The sequence below is a fragment of the Lepidothrix coronata genome, unplaced genomic scaffold, assembly GCF_001604755.1.
Source record: "Lepidothrix coronata isolate B3197 unplaced genomic scaffold, Lepidothrix_coronata-1.0 Scaffold102, whole genome shotgun sequence".
In the NCBI taxonomy this organism is placed as follows: domain Eukaryota; kingdom Metazoa; phylum Chordata; class Aves; order Passeriformes; family Pipridae; genus Lepidothrix; species Lepidothrix coronata.
Window position 1 is genome coordinate 3,007,007 of NW_016690282.1, and position 22,298 is coordinate 3,029,304.

Consider the following 22,298-nt stretch of genomic DNA (forward strand, 5'->3'; position numbering starts at 1 on the left):
CCTTTTTAGCTACAACTACATTTTCTTGGATTTACGTATTTTTAAACAGTATTACATTGCTGGGAGCTGTGTGCACTCCGAGATCAGAGTTTGATATCTTTGCATTAGCAGACGAAAATCATGTTTCTCTGGGTAGTAAAAAGAGGCTCAGGTTTTTCCTAGGGAGGTTATTGCATCCACCTTCTAGGAATCTTACAGGACTGCAATTTGTGTGAAACCAGGGTGGTAGCTGCTGAGGGTGAGAGAGTTCCTCATGCTACTGTCAGCTCCATGAAAGTAACAGAATGGTTGGACAAGACTCTGAGAGTGAGCCAACAACTGGGAGAGAAGGAAGCTTAGAACAGAACTATGCAAATGATGGACTCGGGTCTGAATCTAGGCAATTCAGATTTCAGACAAATAAGGCCTGCTGCATTTCTGCTCAAGGTCTCAATATATCTTACTCTTCTACTGTCTCTTGGGAACCAGCTTAAGTGCACCCTTACAGTTCTTAGCTGTGAGGGCAGCGTGCAGGGCAGCTCTAGAACAAGGACACTGATTTTTGTTTCACTAAATGGTCTTTGGTAAAAATGAACCTTGTGGTCCTAGGAGGCTCAAGTGCAAGGATAAGGCAGTTACAGAGGTCAGCAAAATTAACTCAATGGATCCAAACAGTGACGATGGTTTTTTCCATCAGCTCATCAGACAACTGCCTCCCAACATTGTTATCCATTGTTAATGGAATCTGTGTAGGCATTGCAGCTATGCTATTTATTTTGCAGCCTGACACAGATTAATAGTTCTCTGGCAATCCTGCTCCAAGGTTTTGAAAGCCTTTATGAAGGGCATCAGTAGTCAAGCCACGCTCAGGAAAAGCTGTGGTAACACAAAGCTTTTGCAAAGCCTCTGAAAAATCAGGGGGTGCCCCAGACATACTCACAGATACAACCTGTGGGGGCAGGGGTGGCTGTTGCCTCCTGTGGATTCTGTTGGAAGATTTCATTGAGCTACATCATGGGCTGTCTCATGAGCTGGGAAGTGGATAGCATTGCTTTCCACACTGTGTGGAGGAAACCACGAACAGGAACTTACTGGAGTTTTTCTCATTCAGTGGGTATTTCCAGTAGTTGTGGAGAGAGATCATCTGCTTTTATACCATTTAGCAAACTCCTATCTGTGTCAATTGCTGTTTTCTTTAAGCATTCCTTCCAATATGTCTCTCCTATCAATCATATTAACTTTGTATTCCTTTTCCCTCAAGAGGTGATTTTCCATATGGAATATCAGTGTGTGGGAAGGGTTAAAATCTTGAGGCTAGTGAGTCCTTTTTTGCTTTGACATTGTTGAGTGAGCTGCAGAAACCCTACCTGTTCTTGAACATGCTGCAGAGTAACTAGAGACAATGGAGCAAGGGAGAAACTGAAAAATCCAGTCCCAGTTCTGTGATAACAGCAGAGATATTTTGGAAACTAAAGTGCTCTTTCTGGACCTCAGGTTGGGTAGACATTATATTTGCTATTGTGTTTGAGAACTGTTTGTCTTGGGTTTGTTAACTACTGGGGTAACTAAATTTTTCAAAGGGAAAGAAATCCTTCTGTGGGCTGCACATTGGAGAGTTTTGTGCAGGAACAAGGCAAGATAAGGACAAAATTCTTTTTTAAATATACTCTATTGTATTTCAGAGGATGGTCAGTTTAAGCTAGTGTGTTTTTATGGCTGTGTTAAACCTCTACAAGACAACTATAGTGGGATTTTTTGTTTGTGTGGGTTTCGGTTTTCTGTTTTGTTTCGTTTTGTTTTTTTACTTCAGGAGCTTGCTTAAGTTCCTAGGTGGATTTCAGCTGTAATCTTTATTGCAAGTCTTATTTAAAGTTTTTATAGATTGTTCACAAAGGAGAAACCAGATGTATCTACAGACTGGTAGGCGGAGTACTTCATTAGGGTGAGACAGGTACACAGTCTGAAACAAAGAACTTCATCTTTTTTCTCTACTTCAAGTACTTGAATACACTATCTCTGAGAAGACAAAAGAATTAAGATAATTATTTACATACAGAAATTGGTCTATGCCTGCTCAGTTACTGAAGATAAATATCAGGGCAATTTGTCTGACATCTATTGTCCTTGGCAATGCAATTGGCAGCTCTCATTTAGTCTATCAGGCAGCTGACAAGTTCCTTCTCCTCAGGTCTGCCTGCCTCAGTCATCTGACTGACCTTGTACAATCGATCCTGGCATCTGAGAGAGGCTCAGGGCTTGGATGAAGCCAAGAATATCGGCCTTGGAGTGCAAAAATAAAGCTTGTTGGTGTGAGTAAGCGATATGAAATGATACTGCCTTTTATTCCCAGGGCAGTTCTGTTATTTGTTCTTTCGGCTTCTCACTCAACATCCATTTAAGATCCAAACAAGAACATATCAAAGTACAAGTGCAAAGCATAGTAGTGACCAAGATTGCTGTTTTCTGTTCCTCAATGTGAATGAAATGCAATGGGAATGAGGTACCTCATCTGCATGAATGCTTCTAGCAATCCTGCTGGATAAATATCTAGGAAATATCTATGTACTTTAATGATAGAAAAATCTGTCTTTCTGGTTTTATGTTGATTTTTAATTGATCCTTATTAATCAGGATTGAAGGTGGCATGTTTGCAGGAAAAGCTAGGACAGTTTTTGGAAAGAGTTTAAGTTTTGTGACTTCAGCAGGCTGTTGTGCGTAGTATTACATTGCTACCTTAAAGTATTTATTTTGAGTTGCTTAAAATAGACAAAACTAAAAAGGCATAAGAACTAGAGATGGAGTGACCAATTAAAGGGGGCATTTTCAAAATTTGTCCCAGTGTGGATTATGTATTCAGAATGTTGTTTCCCTGAAAACACTTTTTCTTGCATGGTATCTTGGGACAACTTTGTAAGGATTCCTCAGAGAACCGATATCAGGGCAATATTGAAAATACGTTTTGTCAACCTTACAGTGCAGAAACCACCAAAGGGCAGTTTTTTATGAGTTACTGAGCAGAACATAGATTTTCAACCATTTAGAGTCTGACCTGATAATATTAATTACAACACCAAGAAGTAAGATTCAAGTAGAAGAAGAAGGTAGAGGTAAGACTACCAAAGGGTGGTGGGGTGTGGGGTTTTTTGGTGAAGGGGAGGGTTTTTTCTTGTTTTTATTTCATTTACATGTGTTCTGCCAGATTATGGAAAACTATCAAGACCTTTTGCTACTTATGAATTAGTATGGTTTTGTACATAGGCAGGTACCATGATCCCAATCAGATGTGCACGTCCAGAAAAGGATGTGTCACTCCCCTCCGTGGTAAGGCCAGAGTAGAGTTCCTGTAGGTCACTAATAAAGAGTTTTGTAATGCAGCACTGAGAAGACTTGAAGCTGTCTTGAGAAACAGTATTGTTATTTCCAGGAAATTGAGCAGTGGCTGTTGGGATGAATGCAAGAAGTTTGAACAAAGCCTTACTTTTGTACTGGAATGTGTCACAGAAAGATACAATTTGTCTCAGCTTTTGTGAATCTGTGTTGTGTGGTTATGTCTCACCATGCAGTGGCTCACAGTCTTGCTTTGCACTGCCACAGGACACCTTTCTCTACTCCTGTGTGATGTTCATTCTGCAGGAGGAAGGACAGATGGTAACATTAAACAGCCAAGACATGGATGTGGGGAAAGGATAGAGTAGTGGAGCAGTCTCACCAATAGCTAATACCTGCCCAAGTGATATCCAAGGACTCAGAAATATGTGCTTGCTCCTACACTGACTGCTCCATGCAATAAAATCATAGGCTAAACCTCTCTTGCCTATCCACCCTTGTCCCAGTTTCATTGAGGGAAGTCATGGATACAGATGTTTTGCAATTCATGGTATGCATCATTTATGAAAATGTTTGTATCATAAATGTTGTTAACAGATCCCTGTGACAAAGGTGAGAAGATGCTAAAGACATGGTATTTTGTCCTGCTCTGTTGGCTGTCCTTGCAGCTTGAAGCTAATCCTGGTCTTAAAGTGAGGATTACTCAGAAGGGGCTGGACTATGGTATGTCTAACATTGCCAGAAGTTAATTTATCACAAATGCTCTATGTACAGAATATAGTTGCTTAATAAAGGTTCAGTTTTATTTAAGGAACAAGCTCCTTAAATATTGAAGTAGAGTAAATTCCTTTTGTCACCTCACACAAGGAATACCCTTTGTCTCTTCTCTCACTTATTTCCTTCTTTTTTTGTGTATCCCAAGTGTGAATTTATCTTTTATTGGTGACTGCATTCTCCTACAGTCCAACCATCTTTCTGCTACATCCTTCATATTGATATACTTTTTAAGAACCATAATTAGAAATTCATATAATTGCTTCTTTTTTTAAAAAGTGTCAAACCCCTGACTTAAAGTGCAATATTTAATTGAAGATAGTAAGACACAATTGGGACAAAAAGCTTACAATCTTGGAACAGCCACATAGTCACCTTTAGTCTCATTCCTCCATTTAACATGGCATAGCACCTGCATGTGCCATTCTTCAAAAAAAATCTAGTGACTGCCATAATTCTGCCCCTTAAACAGAATATTGGCAATTTCCACAATATATTTTCCTTTCTCTTTCTATTCATGCTAACTTTCACTGTCTCCTACCTAAGACTTACTCCATGGGTGTGGAGGGCACGTGGTACAATTTCAATTGTTTACAGAATTAATATTAATAATAAAGGTTAACAAGGCACAAATTCAACAAAGGCTGGGTCATGCTAAGGATTAATCGTCATTTATGTACTGAACATGCTGACAGGTAAACAATGGACTTGTGAGATGAAAAGTAGAAGCTTGGGGTTCATGTCTTTGAGATGAAAGCGAGGATCAGGTCCACTTATTTTATTGTATAAATATTGTTTTAAAGGCTTTTGAGGAGTTGAAAAGTGCGGGGCAAACATCAGTCACCCAAACCAATACTGACCTCCCTTGCTTCCTAGGGATCTCTCATGCCTTTAGAAATGAGAACTCAACCTGGTGTTTCTCAGCATGAGCCCAGCAGTCTTTGTGACGATTAGCATGGTCTTCCGAGCACCGAATGAACAGACTAAGTTGGCACACCCCTGCATTAGTAGTAAGAACAGACATTAGCAGAGCTCCTCCCAAAGGTATTTCTCATATTTGAAGAGCTTGGTGCCTGACACATCCTCTCCCTTCATGTGAGATTTGAAGGCTAAGGCAATAGATCTGCCTGCGTGCTTCTTGTCTGCTGCAAGAACCTTGAGAGGAATTTCACCTGGGATCACTGGCTGACTTCAGTGACAGTTGTAAGAGAGCTTTAAGTTATTTCAGTGAGAGCCCATAATTTGCTTTGGAGACAGGAATTCCCAGGGAATCATAACTTACTTCTCCTTCATAACAAATGCATTTTATGAAAAGGTATTCCAGTGTTGAGTTATCACAAATTTCAGTTCCTTGATTTTTTAATACTATAGAGCCTAGTGGAAAAAAAAATCCAGATATTTTCTAGTCAGCAATTGTGAGGCCAAAAGCTAAAGAAATTCATGGTAAAAACCTCTGAAAGCAGGATATCATTCAGTATTAAAATTTCAGTTTTGTCTTAATCCAAGATAAGTGAAAAAAAGGAAGATACAAGGAATCTGGAATTTAAAGATGCTCTTTTTGGTCATAACAGGGTCTGTGTGTATTATCATTGCACAAGTAGCATCAAAACATTCAAGAAAATATGGATGCCTTAGAGCAAGGGAAGCGGGTAAGAAAATAAGTCAGAGATCTGTTGCAGGCTTTAATGGTTCAGGTGCAGTGGCAAAATATATATACTGTGAAATAAATGGGAAGAAAACATTTAAAAGGATTGTCTTTCAGCCTCAAACAACTTCCTGTACACAAGCAACAATCCAGATAGTTCTGCATTTGACATACCAGCACTTCAGATGCATATATCACACTTTTTCCATAACTAAACACTACATATATCACACTTTTTCCATAACTAAACACTACATATAGAAGTCACCTTTCTACTTTATAACTGGCTTTTTCATCCAACAGGTATGAGACAATCTGAGGTAAAGCTAATGACCAAGAATTTTCCAAGCTATCCACATTGTGAGTGAAGGAAGTATAACAGTTTCAATAATCTGACAGGAGTTCTAGAAGATGAAATACAACTCAGGGACAAGATGATCCTAACAGATATTTTTGATCTTGGGTTAAATGGTTTGTATGTGAGGCTAAGAGAAGTTATAAATGCGTATGTACGTAGTTGGAAGGAGATCTAGGTAAGGATCATAGAATCAAAGTGTTTCAAGAACTGTGTTAAAAGTGATGATTAAATTATTTGGCAGTATATATGGACCTTTGGGTGCCAGAATCCAATCAGCAAGGCACGTGCTTTCCTATGTCCCCTTGTAGGCAGGAGGATTGGGATGGAGCTCGTGAAGCAAGCAGTATTGAAAGAGACCTTCCCAAGCTGGAGCGGGCAGGAAAGTTTGTCAGTTGTTAAGGTCAACTATGTAATTTCTAGGTAAGTAAAGGAAATAAATGTCAAAGTTTTAGGATGAAGCAGCTTATTGTTACCACATAGTAATAATTATGTAGCCACTGTTTTGTTCAGCATAAAATTTTAATGGTTTGTCTAACTCTGCTTCCACTGCCCAAACACTGACTTGTTTTAAAAGTACTTGTTCTACTACACTCAGAGATGAGCTTTATAAAGCTTCCAAAGGAGAACCCTGGCTGGTTTTTTTTCAGTTGATTTGTATCAGAGTTTGGGGCAAGACAGGTGTAAGCATGGTTGTGATACAGCAGGGGAAATAGGTGGGAAGGAGAGCAGAATTGGTTTTTTTAACACTCTGCTATTATAAACGACTTGTAGCGGTGAAAATAATTTGTTTGTGTTTGATGAGAAAAAGCCAGCAAAGGGATAAGATATATGCAGGGCGTGGTGTATGTGGGCTGATGTGGCAGGAAGATGACTTCTGCTGAATCTTTTTGGATGAATTTACAATGGTAAATCACCATTTTGACTGGATAGTGCTCGACACCTACTAACTGCAAAGGAAAATCTTTGTACCAGGAGCAGCCAGTAGAGACACAGTTTTATAGAGTTTCCTACAAGTTCTCCAAATATGGAGACTAGTATGAAACCAGGTTTTTCTACAGTCTTCAATCCCACCTTCCAATATGCTGCTCAGTAGCATTTTACTTCTTTGCAGGTTACCCAGAGGGAGAATACCACTCTGAGAGACTTCATGTACTTTCTGCTGGATAGGGCCTGCATCCCTTTCCTAACATCCTGCTTTCTGGCAATTGTTATACCATTTTTGCTATGCTGTCCTTGTGCCTTAATCCCTGTACGGCTGAGAGAGTTGTGTTCAGAAAGGCTGGAGAAGGAGAGACTGTGTGGGTGGAGGTGCATGTGTCTTACTGCATGTCTTCCACTGTCTGCTGGGTGTTGATTATAGAGAATATGGAGCCAGATTCTCCCAGGGGCACACAGTGAAAAGGTGATGGGCAAAAAGACATACTACATCAAGAAAAATAGAGAAGCTAGGAAAATTGCTAGAGCGCCAGAACAAGGGCTGAAAAGGCTGGGGAATCTGGATCCTTGGACTTGTTCAAGACTCCGGTGGGCCAGAGCCCTGAATTCTCCCAGCTTTGAGTATGAGGTTGAACCAGAAAAATCTCCTGAGGTCCCATTCCAACCTAAATTATTGTATGATCTTCAAAACCTCAGTTCATTCCCCCAACCATAGTTCTTGAAATTGGCCACCATCCCAGTGGATAATCTGATTTTAGCTCACTGCAAACAAGACAACTAAAGGCAGAGTTACTGCTCAAGATGTTATTGGAAAACTGTGGTCATTTTAACTAAGGATAGTTGGTGCCTGCTGCCCCAGGGAAAGCAGATTAAAGACAATTGTTTCAGAGATCTCTGCCAGATATCAAGAAACAATGAGGAATGTATAATACATGATAAGATTGCAGCTGATATCTTTACAATGTTCAACTCAATTCAACACACCCATTTGAAAGACAATATCCTTGATTATCAGAAACATTTGTTTTGGAAGGGAAATATTCAAGTAAGATTTTGTTTAGAAAAATGAATGCTCTCCAGAGCCCTCAAGGAAGCAGAATGTGAAAACAAAAACTTTGATGCTCTTCAACAAATGCAGCTTTCAGGCAACCTGGATTTATTTATAGATGTGACATCTGAGATTAAACATAGATTTATTTTTTCCCCAGCAAGGAGATTTTACTTTAAGGGGTTTTTTCCCAAGGGGAGGTTTTGGGGGAAAAAAAAAACCAAAAAAACCACAACAGCATGCCTGATATCAAGGATTCTTTTTCCAAGGATGCTGTGAGGTGAGGTGTAAGGTCTTTCTTTCCTAAAATATACAAGAGTCAGTCATTTTTGAGAAATTCTTTTACTGAAGCATAGACTTTGCCTTTTATAGCAGAAGGGTTTTCAGTGATCAGGAGTCCTTCTTACTCTTTTGGCATGCACTCTAATAATCCCCCTTTCTGTATTCTGTAGGCTTAGAATTAATGCTGTAGATTTCCCAGAAACTTCTGCTTCTTTTATTCCTGGCACTGGCATTTGTCTGTCAGTGGCACGGGCTTCTGCTACAATCAGTGCAGACTGGAGAATGAACGCATGGCTGCTGTAAGTACTGGACAGAGAGATGCACGTGGGAGGGGGTGGTTCTGGGACATATACTGGGTATTATTTTTCAGGTCAGATATGCTGTATCACTTAACAGCAGTCTAAGAACAATCTATTCGAATAAACTTATTAAGAAGGAAACGTCCCCTGACAACTAATGCTTTTTCTTTTTTTAAATTATTCAGCCCCACAGGTTGTCTCTGTGAAAAGTATCAGGTCAGACATCTGTTAGCATGCTCAGTTTGTCCAGACATGATATTACATGAATACTCAGGACCACAGAGTTTGTAATAGCCAACATGTGTTACTTTCTTTGTACAGTATAGCTGGAAGGTTGACTCTGTAGCTGATTATCCATGTGCTGGTACAGTGTATATTGCCTTCCAAAGAGCTCCTGTTAAAGGAAGAGGACTGTCACAATGCCAAGCATTCAGAATTTCAGAAAGTCCAAAATTTAGGTCGCTATGGAAAACTGACATCTTCATAAGCCTGTGTAGTATGAGATTGTTTTTAATGACATGATTGCATACTGGTTTTTCCACCTTTTTCTTATCTCAGCATTTTTGCCATGGAATTTTAATACAATAGTCTAGCTTTTCTTGGGAGTGTGGGAGGGCTAAAACTTCTGGGATATCAGAAAGTTTGCAAGGTGCTAAACTCTACAATTTGGGTTAATAGAGCAACTGGTAACAGCAGTAGGTGTTGCTCTATTGTGAGCCAGATAGCACAGCAAGATGGATCACCAGGCTGCAAAGTTTCACAGCACGTCCTGATTTCAGAGGAGCATGGACATGCAGTTCTGCATTCAGTCTCAGTGAGACTGGTGGCTGTAAACTGCTGTCACTGTGCCCCCAACCTCTCTCTTCTTTCTTCTGTCATACGAGTGTTTTGAGGAAAAGGAGACTGTGTTCAGCAGGGCAGATCAGCCGTTCCTAAACACTGAAGTCACCTCTCGCTCTTGCTGAAGGATAAGGACCTGGGCATAATCTGGAGAGACTCCAGGCATATAAAACACCAAAGACTTCACAGACAGGAAGGGAGTCAGGGAGCTGTCATGCGTGATTTTGGCAGAGCAGATTGTGGTGGAGGTGGTCAAAGCTGGCTTTGGTGGAATTTAGGGGGCGAAGGGGTTTTCCTGCCTTTTTGAAGGACTAATCTGTGCTGCTTTGTCCTAAGCGATGTTTTGTGAATGACTGTGAGTTTAGACAGATCTAGAATATGCCCTACTCTTCATCTCCTCTATCTTCTAGTCCTACATGTTGCTTTCAGAATAGCAAATTAAGAGGGGCCAGCTGAAAATGAGCTTTCCAAGTGAGACCATTGACAAACCACCATTCCTGGGCTGCTTCCAGGATCAGGAAGATGGGTCTTATCACAGCTTTTTAATTGCAATAGTGTTATTCATTTCAGCTCTGGTGCATTTCCAGCTCTCACTGTAGTCCTTCTCTCCACTACGTCCCAGAGCAATCTGCCAGTCATAAAACCTCCTGGCAGGCCCATTGCTCCTGAAGGCCTAGAGCTGTGACCCTGCCTCAGGAAATCAGGATTCCTTCTGAAGAAGAGTACATACAAGGATGCAGGAACAAAAGACCTACGTAGCTGGGTTGCTCCCTACCTCCCATGTAGCCCAAAAGGGGAGGACAGCTGAGATCCTTTTCCAATGGTCCCTGTCACTGAAGGATGAGTAAATCTAGGCTGGAAGGATCTCTGGAAGTAGTTTTGCCCAGCCTCCTGCTCAAAACAGGAGTCACCAGACTAGATCAGATCAACTCACTAGTGATGTTTTTTAGCCAAGGATGATGACGCAACAATCTTTCCAAGTAACTTGTCCCAGTACTCACAACTCTCCTTGGGAAAATGTTTTTCCTAATGGCTTCTGGGATGGTAGCTTGGTTAGGGACTGGAAAATGAGGATCTGAAGAGTGGTGCTTCCTCTACATAGCCACTTAATGAACATATATGAACTGAAACAGGAGGTTTAAAAAGGTAATGGTGGTAGGATGAACTTTGTGACTGGCAATACTAGACATTAGTTTGGGCCAGGGCAGTCTATGGTTAGGGTAAAAATTTATCTTTTGGGATTACAGCTTTTTCCAGAGATATTTTGCTTTGACTAAAAAAATTAAGAGGAAGGAGGAGAGATTCATGGTTCGAGCTTCATATTGGACACGGCTCTTTCTCTGTAGTATGGTGCCATCACTGTAGAAATTAATGCCTGGGAAAAGAAAACTCAAGTAATTAAGATGAAAGAGTTAAAAGTGATGTGTTTAGTGTCAGTTCTGTTACAGTAAATGTGGTTTTTATAAGGCTGTTCTAACATTCATTCAACTTTTAATCCTGCTTGGCTGGTCTTCAGCTTCTACAACTCTGAACCAGAAGCCTAATTTAGAATACCTAAATTTTTTGGAATTTAGGTATAAAGATATTTTTGTTGGGGGTCTTAGTAGGGATTTTTACAGAAAGGAGAATGAATGGTTTTGGGGCAGAACAAAAAAAATGTATACATTTAAAAGAGTTACTGAAACAGGAAAGAGGAAAGTGGAACAATTACAAAGTTGATAACACTTGGGTTATATATTTATTAGCTAACTGGCTTCTGCTGTTGCAGTCCCAGAGACCTTTAGGGTAATCTATCATGAAGGACTGGAATGTCTTGTGCTGCTGTGAAATTGTGACATTTTTGTAAACTTGTCAAATCCTGAACAACACTGGAAAATTCATGTCCTGGAAACACATGCATATAATCTGTTTTTGAATACCAGGCATGTCCCTAATCTACTTTAATCCCTAGAAAGCCCATTCTTCATTCTAGATAATAGAAGCAAGAAGTCCTTTCAAACTTGATTTACAGGCAGTTTCTTAAATTGTTTCCTTACAGCAGATGTTTTATTGACTGAGTTTGACTTTTTTTGTCCAAGCAGCAAAGGCAAAGGAGAAATTACTGTGTCCATCTCAGGACTGTTTATTTCCATTATCTTCAATGTGTCACGGGATAGCACAGGCCACTTGTCTACGTTGCTACACAATTGCCAGCTGAGCATTGGCAGTGTAAAAGTCAAGTTAAGTGGAAGATCTAGGTACGTACAGCCATTTTTCTAATTACCCTCTGGGAAGTGGCAGGGTTTGTAGCATAAGGGACACTTTTCAAATTTTGGTTTCTAGGGATCCAGTTACAAAATGTGATTAACTATTGAAGGCTCTGAAAGTGGATTTTTAATGTTCTGTTTTCCAAAACAGACTCTTTTGCTGAGTGTGTGAAGTGTGGTTAATCTACATTTCTTTCTGCATGTGCCAGCAATTGAGCCGACTGGACATACTGCATATGAAAGCACTGACATTTGACCATATTAAAGAGTACAAGATTGCAAATGGTGGTTCATAGGTGTAAAAGTGATGTAGACCAATTAAGCCTTTTGACAAGCTGACCTACAATTTGAGAATAAAGCTTTCAAAAGAGACTATGAAACAGTGCTTATAGTTCTTATTTTGATTTTCTAGAATTTTTTTTCTTACTCATAGACAAAAATGTGGCTAATTGAGCATCATTTATCAACACGTTAACATGAACATCCACAGCTATGCAGATTGCCTTCTATATAGCTCTTCTGAGACTGAGACCACCTAACATTTGTCTGAGACTCAAATTAGTAAACAGAGTCAACTTTTCAGTCTGCCATATTGCTGTAATTGCTTCTTGTTAATATAAATGACATTGATATCCCCATCTGCCAGATTTTATTTTTTGAAAGTTTTCAACCCATGGTAAAAAAGCCACTATGTTCATTTACTTTCCTCCAGCTGGATCTACAGCTTTCTGTCTGGTTATCTTGAGAAGCCCATTCACACCAAATTGGATAAAAATGTAAGTTTGCAAAGATGGCTTCAGATAGTGAAGGGAGGAGTTAAAACACACGCCTAACATTACTGACTTGTCTCTCTCTTCATATAGCTATGCCTAAATATCAAATACAAAATCCAAATGATGGATGCACAGCTTAAAAAGCATAAGGGTGAGTTGTTGATAACAGCCTTTTGTTAAGTAATTTTCATAGTGCTCAAATTGTATCCTTTTTTATTAGAATACAAACTGTGTCTGTGTTCGTGGTACCAAAAAGTGAAGGAAGAAAAATACAGCCATTGTTCTGTACCTTAACCTATTCCATGTTCCACCATAGAAATCTCTCGCATGCACTTTATATAAAATATTCAGATTTCTTCTGTCCCCATAGCAAGTCACCTGTAATCTTTCAATCTGTTGTAGCTGACCTGTGTTATTTCCTTAGATTCCCAAGATGAGCATTTTCATGTTGACCCTTTGTGCTCTTGGTACTGTGAACATAAGACTCCTATTCAGTGAGGTAACGAGATGCTGTAGGAAGACACTGTCACACTGAGCATGTTTCTTTTCCCATCAGTAACAATTCCTGTGTCACTCTTGCAGAGACATGAATACAATCTGTGTTCAAAAAGCATATAAATATAAGATTTTCACTACTATAATCAATGCCACAGGTTTTCTTTTGTTGTTGCTGTTAGTTTTTTTACCCTAAGATTAAGAATATTTGTTGTTTTTCTCAATTCAAATTAATTTGATTCCTGTAACTAATATAACTCAGGTCATAGAGTTTGTTCCCAAACAAACACACTTTACTTTTCATTGTGGATATTTCTATTATCTGCTCTGCTATTCAGAAGCAGAGTAAGTAGACATTTATTTTTCCTAAAATGACCTATAACTGCCATGTGCCAAGCAGTGCCAAGTATTACTGAAAATCTTAGTCATCAAGAACATTTTCTTATGCAGCACATAATTAAATACTTCAGGTTCAAGGGCACTCCAAGCCGTGCTGTCATATTGAGGAGTTCATAATCTCAGTGTGAATTCACCATTCTTTAAACCCATCTCATTTTTATGCAGTATGAACAGACCTTACAGCCCGATCAAAAATAACAATCGGACTGAAGCTGCATCTGAGCGCCTTTCAGAAAAATTCTCCAATCATATTGACAATAAAGTGCCCTCTATTGCTGTGAAAAAACATACAGTTTCTTCAACTCTGATTGGCAGAAAAATGTGCTAATGTCATCTTCCAAAGTATTTAGTAGTATTTACCAGTAAGTACTTCACTTATCATAAAGGAGAGTTTAGTTTTCTTGTGCAAATACGTAACAAAAAAGGAGACTCTGCCCTAGATTTTTCACTGCACAGGAGAGACTTCTGCAAGTGTATTCAGTTGTGAACAGCAGGGGAACAGGCCTAAATCAGGAGATATCAGTGACTTTTCCAAAGGGAATAGTCTTACTAATTCCCAAATAACAATTTCTTTTTTAATTGTCTTCTTCCTTCTTCCACCATTATTCTTCTTCAGATTCATCATTTCTATAAAGTCTTTGTCTTTAACTAAGCAGTAACTGTTTGTGATGTGTTTTTCTAATAATGTCTGTTTTGGTTTTGTCCATCATTCTTCTAGTCTTAAGCCAGATTGACACCTTTGCACAAGTAGACTATTCCCTACTTAGTTCTCCAGCAGTCTTCAAATCACACATTAACTTGGATTTGAAGGTAATTTGTCTTTAATATCAGTGTGCTTTCTAACACTTTTCTGATTCTCTTTTGAGTTGATTCATTTTATTTCACTCTAGTCTTACTGAACCTCTCCAGTGTTTACTTAGAAAAGCAATAAGACATTTGGGAATTTTGGTCAAGAGTTATTTTGGAAACCGAATGCAATTGTTTATTTAATAAATTAAATTCATTTGTGTAATTAACCAAAGCTATTATTTAGAATTAAATTAATTCAGAGTTGAAACCCTTCAGAGAGGCTTTACAAACAGCATAAAAGTGTTCTTTAGATATACAGCTCTTGCACTGCTGCTTGGTCTTCTGCCTGTTAGCAGTGATACATGATCTGTGATGGCTACCAGTGTGATTGCAGTCCAAAGCATTTGTTTTGAGATGACTCAGCATCTTGTATAAATACAGGTCACACCCAAAAAGAAGACTCCTCACAGACAGTCCTTGAGCAGCACATAGCAGTTCCTGTCTTATCTAGTTTTCACCTTTGTTGGCAAGAGATATCTCAGCAAGATCCAGCTTTTCCAGAAGTTTCAACAGCCCTTGTCATTCAGAGCATCCCAATCACTCTCAGAACTGACTTCAGTTAAGAAAGATTTGCCAGAGATGTGGTTGAAACTCCCTCTTGGTTATTTTGTTCAAGCAACTTTCACCACCCACAAAAAACTCTTTGCAAGCAGGATATACATAGCTTAAAAGAACTAAGCAATTAGTTATCAGCTCCTGTAGCTATCTAGAATTTACAGGCTAAGCTTTAACATGTGGACATCCCACTGGGACACCTGATGACTCATTTTGTCAGTCAAGGAAGTTATTGGTCTTGGTGCTCCTTGGAACAGGCTGATTGTCGTCTTCTAACTTTCAGCTTTTTTTCTTAGGGTTTTATACCTTCCCTTGTTTTTTCTGTTGAATCTTCCAGCTACTAACCTTCACAGTTTCAGTAATTACATGACTTGCTATCTGTATTACTTTCCTTACATGGCCTGAACTCACCTACCTCTCAATTTTAATAGTTATTTTCTTAGCATACCTGAATCAAGGTCCCCTACCTGTGCAGCACCAAAATTAGGTCTTAGAAGACTAGCAGCTGGGCCAGGGCTAAGAGTTAGGTGATATAAAAGGCTCCTTTGTGTGTCCCTGTCCTAAGCAACTTCCAGTGCTTTTTGGGTGTGCCTGAAGATTTTCTTGAAATGTCACCCTTAAGATTAAATTAACAAATGTGTCTTTGCTACAAGAGAAAGAAAATTGTGGTCTAGAGAATTATTTTTTGCATGTGTGTCTTGTAACTGCTGTTCAGAATACTCACTTGAATGCTCAAATTCAAACTTTGAAAGTACAGCACCCAGATTTTCTTTGATTCCTGTAATTGTTTAGAAGAGCCTGAATTTGCTTATTTTCAGGGCATAACACAAACTTATTTGCTCATTTCATGGTTTCTTTAATGTCCAGCTTTTCTTCAGATTAGGAAGAATTCTTCCTGTTCAACCACTGCTAACGCATTCTTGCAGATACAAATGTTTCAACTAAAAATATTTGATAATGATTTTTTTGCAGGGCACAGTCTATCCAGTAGGTAATCACACAGACCCTCCCTTTATGCCAGCTCCATTTGCTCTCCCAAACCAGGGTGATTCCATGATATACCTGGGAGTCTCCAATTATTTTCTAAAGTCTGCTTCACTGGCTTACTACAGAGCAGGGGCCTTTAACATCACCATCTCCGAAGAGGTGAGTATAATTTGCATGTAATGGAATCACAGATATCAGCAGTATGGATAGTCAGGTCAGCAAAGGAGACTAACACATTATCTTTGCCATTTCACACAGATTCAGGTCACACTTCTACCACTTGTAGGAAGGATTCATGACAATCATTCTGTATGTCATAATTTAAAATAGTTCAAGCCCCCTCAGACCTAAGTCTGAACTTGGCAGCTCTAGGCATGGAATGACAGATTTGAACGTCACAGAGTTGGTGTGCCAGGAGCGGCAGAAAGAACCAAAAAAAAAGCTTTTCACTGCATGGACTGCACATAGGAAAGGACGAGACAAGAAAAAGTGTACTGAAGCCACAGTCTGCTGCACAGAGGCCCACAACAGATATATTGGCTATGTTGAGAGCTAGAATAAATCCTTAGACTTAATGGAGCAGCAGGATGAGGCAAGAACGTACAAGGAAACTAAGCTTTCAGCTGTGGTTGAAGAACATACAGGACCTCTCAGAAATGCTAGTTTCCACACTGGCATTTGTAGTCAGAGTTTCCAATAAGTTTTGCTAACTGAAACAATGCTAAGAGGGTCTTTATGGATGCTGGTGACATGAATGGCACAAACAAACATCATCACAGTGGCTAGCAGCAAAAGAGCAGATGAGATTTTTGAGTCCTTGCCTCTGACATACTCAGTATATTTCATCTGAGAAAGTTTCAAAGGCAGGATGTCATGTCTGTTCTTTCAAAGAATAATGCTTGTTCACTGGTTTGTTCATTCACTGGTGTGTGTTTCTGAATCAAGTCCATGAGAAATCTCTCTCTCTTTTGTCCCACAGAGCACCGAGGGTTTCTTAGGAATCACTCTCGGGCAAGGAAATACTAAATCAAAACATGGATTATCTAAAACTAAAATAAACAGGATCTATTGTTGGGGATTTTTTTTCCAAGGAAAACATAATTTTCAGGCTGGTATAATGATGATCTAATTTATTTTATTTGTTTACAGCTTGCTACTACTTTTAGCTTAAATACCTCCCTACTGAAATATTTTGTCTCTGAGGTGAGTACTGTTACTTGTACAGATCTTTTAAGAAAAATCAGTATCTAATGCTCTTTATGGATATTATCTGTGTGCTCTCGTTTGAAAAAGTTTGGAGGAGACAAGGAAACTGGTTTATGATTCGAACATACACATCTACCCCATGATAATTCTTCCTAACTATATCATACTGCACTTTAGTTATTCTCTACCCCTCTGAGTTCTGGATTTGCTCTCAGTCTTTGAAATAGTTATAAAGAATAAGTGGTAGCCATCTGTGAGATCAGTCTCCTTTTATTCCTATTCAAGGTAATGGTATCTCTGCTATTGGTAGCCTGACTTCTCTTTGCAAAGATTCCTGATTTTTGACTACTGAAGTTTATATACAGTGGGAAATAATAGTCATGAGTCTATACATGTGATGCAAGAAATTAAGATACTGTGAGTTGCTGTAAAAATATAGCAACACTTACTATAAGATGATGAAATTCAGAATCTGTGGAATTGCAAACTGAAGTTCTGTCCTTTAGGAGTTTGTCTACTTTTCAAAAGATTGGCTCTTTTGCAGGCTGTCACTTTTCCAAATACTTTATATTGACAAAGTGATTTTTTTTTTTTACTGGAATCACTCATTTCCCTAATTTCTTTAACATGCTAATCTCCTCCTCTTGAAATACATTTTTCAGGAACAACCTCTAAATTGCTTCATTATAGATGTTTAATATCAGTGGGTTTAAAACTTCACCATTCATTTTATCATTTCTGAAACTCAAAGTGTATGCAATGCAAAATTTGTCATTTCAGTTGGTGTAATTAAAATGAAGTATATTTAATATTGATTAATTACAAGGGAATTGGTATACAACACCTGATTATGATGCAGCTACAGAAACTGTAGCTTAAGAAAAGCTTAACTCTGCACTCTAAGTTTTTTTCCTCCTTGAACCTGCACAGACGTCTCTGAGTCAGGCAGCAGCGTGCCCAGTGCTGCTGAATCTGATGGCCACTTTACCTCCTGCAGTCAGTTTAAATGCAGACAGATGTGTCCTACAGATCACTGGTTCTGTAGAAGTGTTTGCTGCTCTGCCAAATTCAACCACCCAGTACATCTTTACAGGGAATCTGGTAAGTAAAATGAGCTAGAAGATAATATTCGGTGCTGGGGCTGTACAAATCACACAGTAATCTTCAAGGTCCTTTGAAAATCATAGAGATCAGCATAAAATAGCATATACTGGTCTGCCACAAATATGCATACTGTTCTGCTGCATTTCAGAGGGAGCAAACATGCACCACGTACTGTAGAATTTAATGAATTTAATAGGCAGGTGCAGAGAGCTACTTAGGAAAGCCCTTTTTTCCATATGGGAGGTTGAGTGATTATTCAAGAATAAATTGTAATATATAAAAATGTTATTGTCTGATGCCCAGTCTTCCTAACATCTTTGTTATAAAGTCGTTTCAGACATCTTTTCATGAGGTTGCAAGTGAACCAACTAGGTCAGCCATGCAAGGACTTAAATGATCCTAATGATAAGGAGGCAATCAGAGCAGTGTTATCATTTTGCTCACAGAATCTCAGTTGCTGGCAGAAATGGGCAAATTCACAAATGCTATTGACCACATAAAAAGTTTAGACATTGTGTTTCCAATCAAAAAAGGAATTACATTTGTGCCTGTATCTAAGACAGTATCTATCTGTGTATACAGTCACACAAGACTGTTTTGTTTTTTTCCCTGCAGACAGCCAGTACCACAGCCAATTTGACAATAACCAAACAGAAGTTGATTATCTCATTACTTCTGAAGAGGTAACCAAGAAAAATTCAGAAAGCAACATCAATGATCCCAACATTAGGACACAACAGAACTTATTGTGTCAGCCTGACAGTGGTTGTTTCACCATGGCAAAAAGAAAATTAGTTATCTTCTTTCTCACAGGAACTCTTAAGATACTTTCAACTGGTTGGTTTAAATCTTTCAGATGAAATATAACAATACCATGGAACAACCATGTCTCCTGTGATACTTCCCCTTTCTGTAGGTTAAATACCTTTCCAGGTGACAACATTCAATTTATTGGTTATCTTAAAGGCATCTATTTCAGTCTGCGCTGGTGTTGGAGTAGTTTATTTAAAACCCACTAAATGTTGCTGCCATGCCAAGTCTGAGCATCATAAACAGAACTGCTGGAGTGCAAACCCTGCACAGGACCACTGTCACTAGCTCTCTGTATGCCTTCACATGAGGGGAAGAAAAAAGTGAGACTGCACAGCACACACTCCAGCAGCAGACCATCAAACAAATGAGACTGGAAAGGTGTCTGTAGTTTGAATCAAAGCTCAAAGCTTTTTAGATTTTTCTTAGATCTTGCTAGTTTTGTGTTTACTTTATGGTTATTCTCAGTTGTCTTAGAAAAATTTTATTAGCACTTTGAGCTGGGCTGGGTTTACAGCCCCTTTCTCCATAAATGCACCAGGTGGATAGAAGCGCAGACTTTCAGACAGGTAGCCCACATCAGTGCTTCTTTTTGTTAGCTCTGTACTCCAAGTTGGGCTAGAATTCCAGAATATATGATATTTTTTAATCTATTACAATTTTATTAAAGAAAAATATAAGCAGCCTTTTCTTAGTGTTTTGTCACTGGACCTTTTTAATGGGAAAAGGATTTAAAATGATCAGAGCCTGTCATTGCAAGTTTAAGTAGTAATGGTGCCACTCACTTAGAGCTTTTGACACAAGAATGTGTTCTTCTGTTCTTCAAAATTTTGTTTTTTCTCTGGGATTATGTTTACAATGATCTGAGGATGCATTACAGGCATCAGTGGAAAAAGTTAGGGAAGCCTATGAGTTAATTCAAATCACAATGCATATTTGAGGAATGTGTAGTTCAGCCATTGGAGAAATAGCAATTCCAGGAAAAATTGATTTCCCAAGTCTTACAGTTACAGCCCAGAACTACACATGACTGTAGGAGGAGATTAGTACCAGAAAGAACCCAGTGATTCTATAACTCATTTGTAGTTGTGCCAGTTTTAGTTAAAAGCTGTTGGGAATTAAAGTCTTTGGCAAAGTTAAATGTGTGAATCAGCGTGAAATCAGTATGAATTTCCACAAACGAATCTTCAAGTGGTGTGCATAAGTTGTACCTTCATCTTTTATAGTGAATTCTCTTCTTTTACTACTTCTCTTCAGGTTCCAGTTCTCCCTACTGCACTCCAATCTTGGCTTCCCTGAGGTAAGCTGATGGTTTCAGTGCCTGGAATAAGTAGCTGACCCCTTCAGAGATAAAAGAAATAGTTCTGAACTTGCTGCTGAACAATTATTGGTCTGTCTTTGGGACATCATCTGCAACTGCTCTTTCTGCTTTGAAATAGTATATGCTATGCTTTTCTTTTTCTTTCTAGTAAGAGGAAGTACCTCTTAGAGTATTGTGTTGTTTTGTTTTTTTCATCAGAGGCTCAAATTGTTATGGAGTCTGCCTGGGTTCAGGCACAAGTCACAGCTGGACTGAGTATGTGTAGCAGTTGAAGTGAATACAAAGTCAGGCTTAAGCTCCATATCGTAAATTATCTTAAATTACTTCAACCAAATAACAAAAAAACAGGATAAAAAAAGAGAGAGAGAATAAAAGAAACATGATACCACTACTTGGATCCTTCACTGTAGACTGAGAAATGATCAGAGAGACTCTGCAGCAGCTCAGCCCAACCAGTACCTTTAAGTGAAGGGAGGAAGAGACTAATCACAGTGGTGATACCACAGTGGTGGTAAGACAGAGCTTCAGGACAGGGCAGTTCTTGCCACCCAGAGAACAGTTCACATATGACAACTGAGTCTGCCAGCTGAAATGAGGTTGAACATATTTAATTCCTAAAGTTAAGGTTCAATCCAGGTATTTAACATACAGAAAAAAAACCCCACCTTCAATTTAACTCATTGTGAGAAAATGGACACCTCTTTGCAACTTAAACCAAAATATATCTTTTTTTTGCCTGAGATTTTCTCTGCCAAGCTCTGTTCTGATCTTTTTGCGTGTCACTTCAGTTCTAACACTCATCTTCCTTGTGAAGCTGCAAACCCATAGGCATCAGGCAATAATCACCAAATGTGCTTTTCCCCATACAGCAGAAGTCAGTGGTGGAGAATTTTCTGTCGTATGCTTTACGGAGAGTAGTAATCCCAGTAATCAATGGTAAGGATTGTGGCCAGTTCTGAGCACAGCTGGGGGGAAAGCAAGACTGAAACCATAAAAGGGAGTGCCCAGCCTTAAAGACTCTGTTGTGTGAGGTTTTCTTTTCATTTGGTGACACCAGGACAGGTTTACTCTGTGCTGGACTTTGATCCTGGTCATTCAGCTATGTAGATCAGGGGCTGGGACAGAGCAAGTCTTGGCTCCCTTTCAAACACTGGGCTTGGGTTTCATTTTCACTGAATGCAGTGTGGCAGCAGAGCTGAGACATGTTTGAGTCTCATCCTGACAGAGTCAAGCCATGAGCAGAGAATGGCCCAAACTGAGAAAGTGCAGAAGCACATTTGCACCTTTGGGCTTTGGGTTAACATCTCTTACTTTATCACCTCTCTGCCTTTGTGCTTCACCTGCTGCCATGGGCCAGACAGAGTAGAAATCAGTTCAGTAGGATACAGGTAATGAGGGATGATGAAGAAAGGGATGATGGTAGAAAGAAGCAGGTGGAAGAGTACAGAAGGTGCCTCTCACATGAACAGAGCTGAGGAGACTGCTGACAAAAAAAAGTGAGCTACCAATGAGGAGAAAGAAAAGAGAATGAAAGGGCAGGATGCATGTTAGATGTTTGGAAAAGCAAATAGGAATAGACCTGAGGCTTGATCCAGGAAAGTAGGGATAGATGAAAATAAGAGGAGCCAAAAGGATGAGAGGATCAAGTAGAGAAGAAATTGAAAGGAAGATGGAGAGTAACACAGAGTGGGAAATAGCAGAAACCAGATCTTGAGGGGCAGATATCTGGAGAAGAACAAAGGCAGTGTCAGAGAGATGAGAGATTGTAAGAGGTTTAGATGCAACTTTTTCACAGGGTTTTTTGCTCCCTTGAGAGGATCAAGGATGGCTAATTGAAGGGAAATTGCTAACACTTTGAGTTCCTTGAGAAAGATGCTTCTGAAGTGCATTTTGTTATTACATTCAAATGTATTTATATTTGTCCTTTCCAAAGATAAACTAGGAAAAGGATTTCCTCTTCTTAACTTGGCCCACACTAGCCTGACTGGACCTGCAATAAAAATGAATCAGGTGAGAAGCCAAATTTCTTTTATAGAATATTGCTTCTGTTTCAGGCCTGCATATT

General features: G+C 39.2%; 1 protein-coding gene across 6 annotated transcripts in view; it reads left to right on the forward strand.

The window, feature by feature from the left end:
* The window catches only part of LOC108501515 (BPI fold-containing family C protein-like), a 30,948-nt gene that overhangs the window by 3,558 nt on the left and 5,092 nt on the right, over positions 1–22,298 (forward strand). For 2 of the 6 annotated variants that reach the window (XM_017823480.1, XM_017823479.1), the window contains exons 2-16: positions 3,904–4,029; positions 6,029–6,085; positions 6,392–6,503; positions 8,520–8,648; positions 11,570–11,725; positions 12,447–12,510; positions 12,598–12,658; positions 14,120–14,211; positions 15,778–15,951; positions 16,942–16,995; positions 17,929–18,099; positions 18,718–18,785; positions 20,170–20,212; positions 21,103–21,169; positions 22,167–22,243. In XM_017823480.1, the coding sequence (XP_017678969.1) occupies positions 3,927–4,029; positions 6,029–6,085; positions 6,392–6,503; positions 8,520–8,648; positions 11,570–11,725; positions 12,447–12,510; positions 12,598–12,658; positions 14,120–14,211; positions 15,778–15,951; positions 16,942–16,995; positions 17,929–18,099; positions 18,718–18,785; positions 20,170–20,212; positions 21,103–21,169; positions 22,167–22,243 (1,428 nt within the window). In that variant the 5' untranslated portion in view covers positions 3,904–3,926. Of the gene's footprint in view, positions 1–3,903; positions 4,030–4,956; positions 5,125–5,151; positions 5,284–6,028; positions 6,086–6,391; positions 6,504–8,519; positions 8,649–11,569; positions 11,726–12,446; positions 12,511–12,597; positions 12,659–14,119; positions 14,212–15,777; positions 15,952–16,941; positions 16,996–17,928; positions 18,100–18,717; positions 18,786–20,169; positions 20,213–21,102; positions 21,170–22,166; positions 22,244–22,298 lie in introns of those variants that run through there. The other 4 variants (XM_017823482.1, XM_017823483.1, XM_017823481.1 and 1 more) reach the window with 4 other exon arrangements.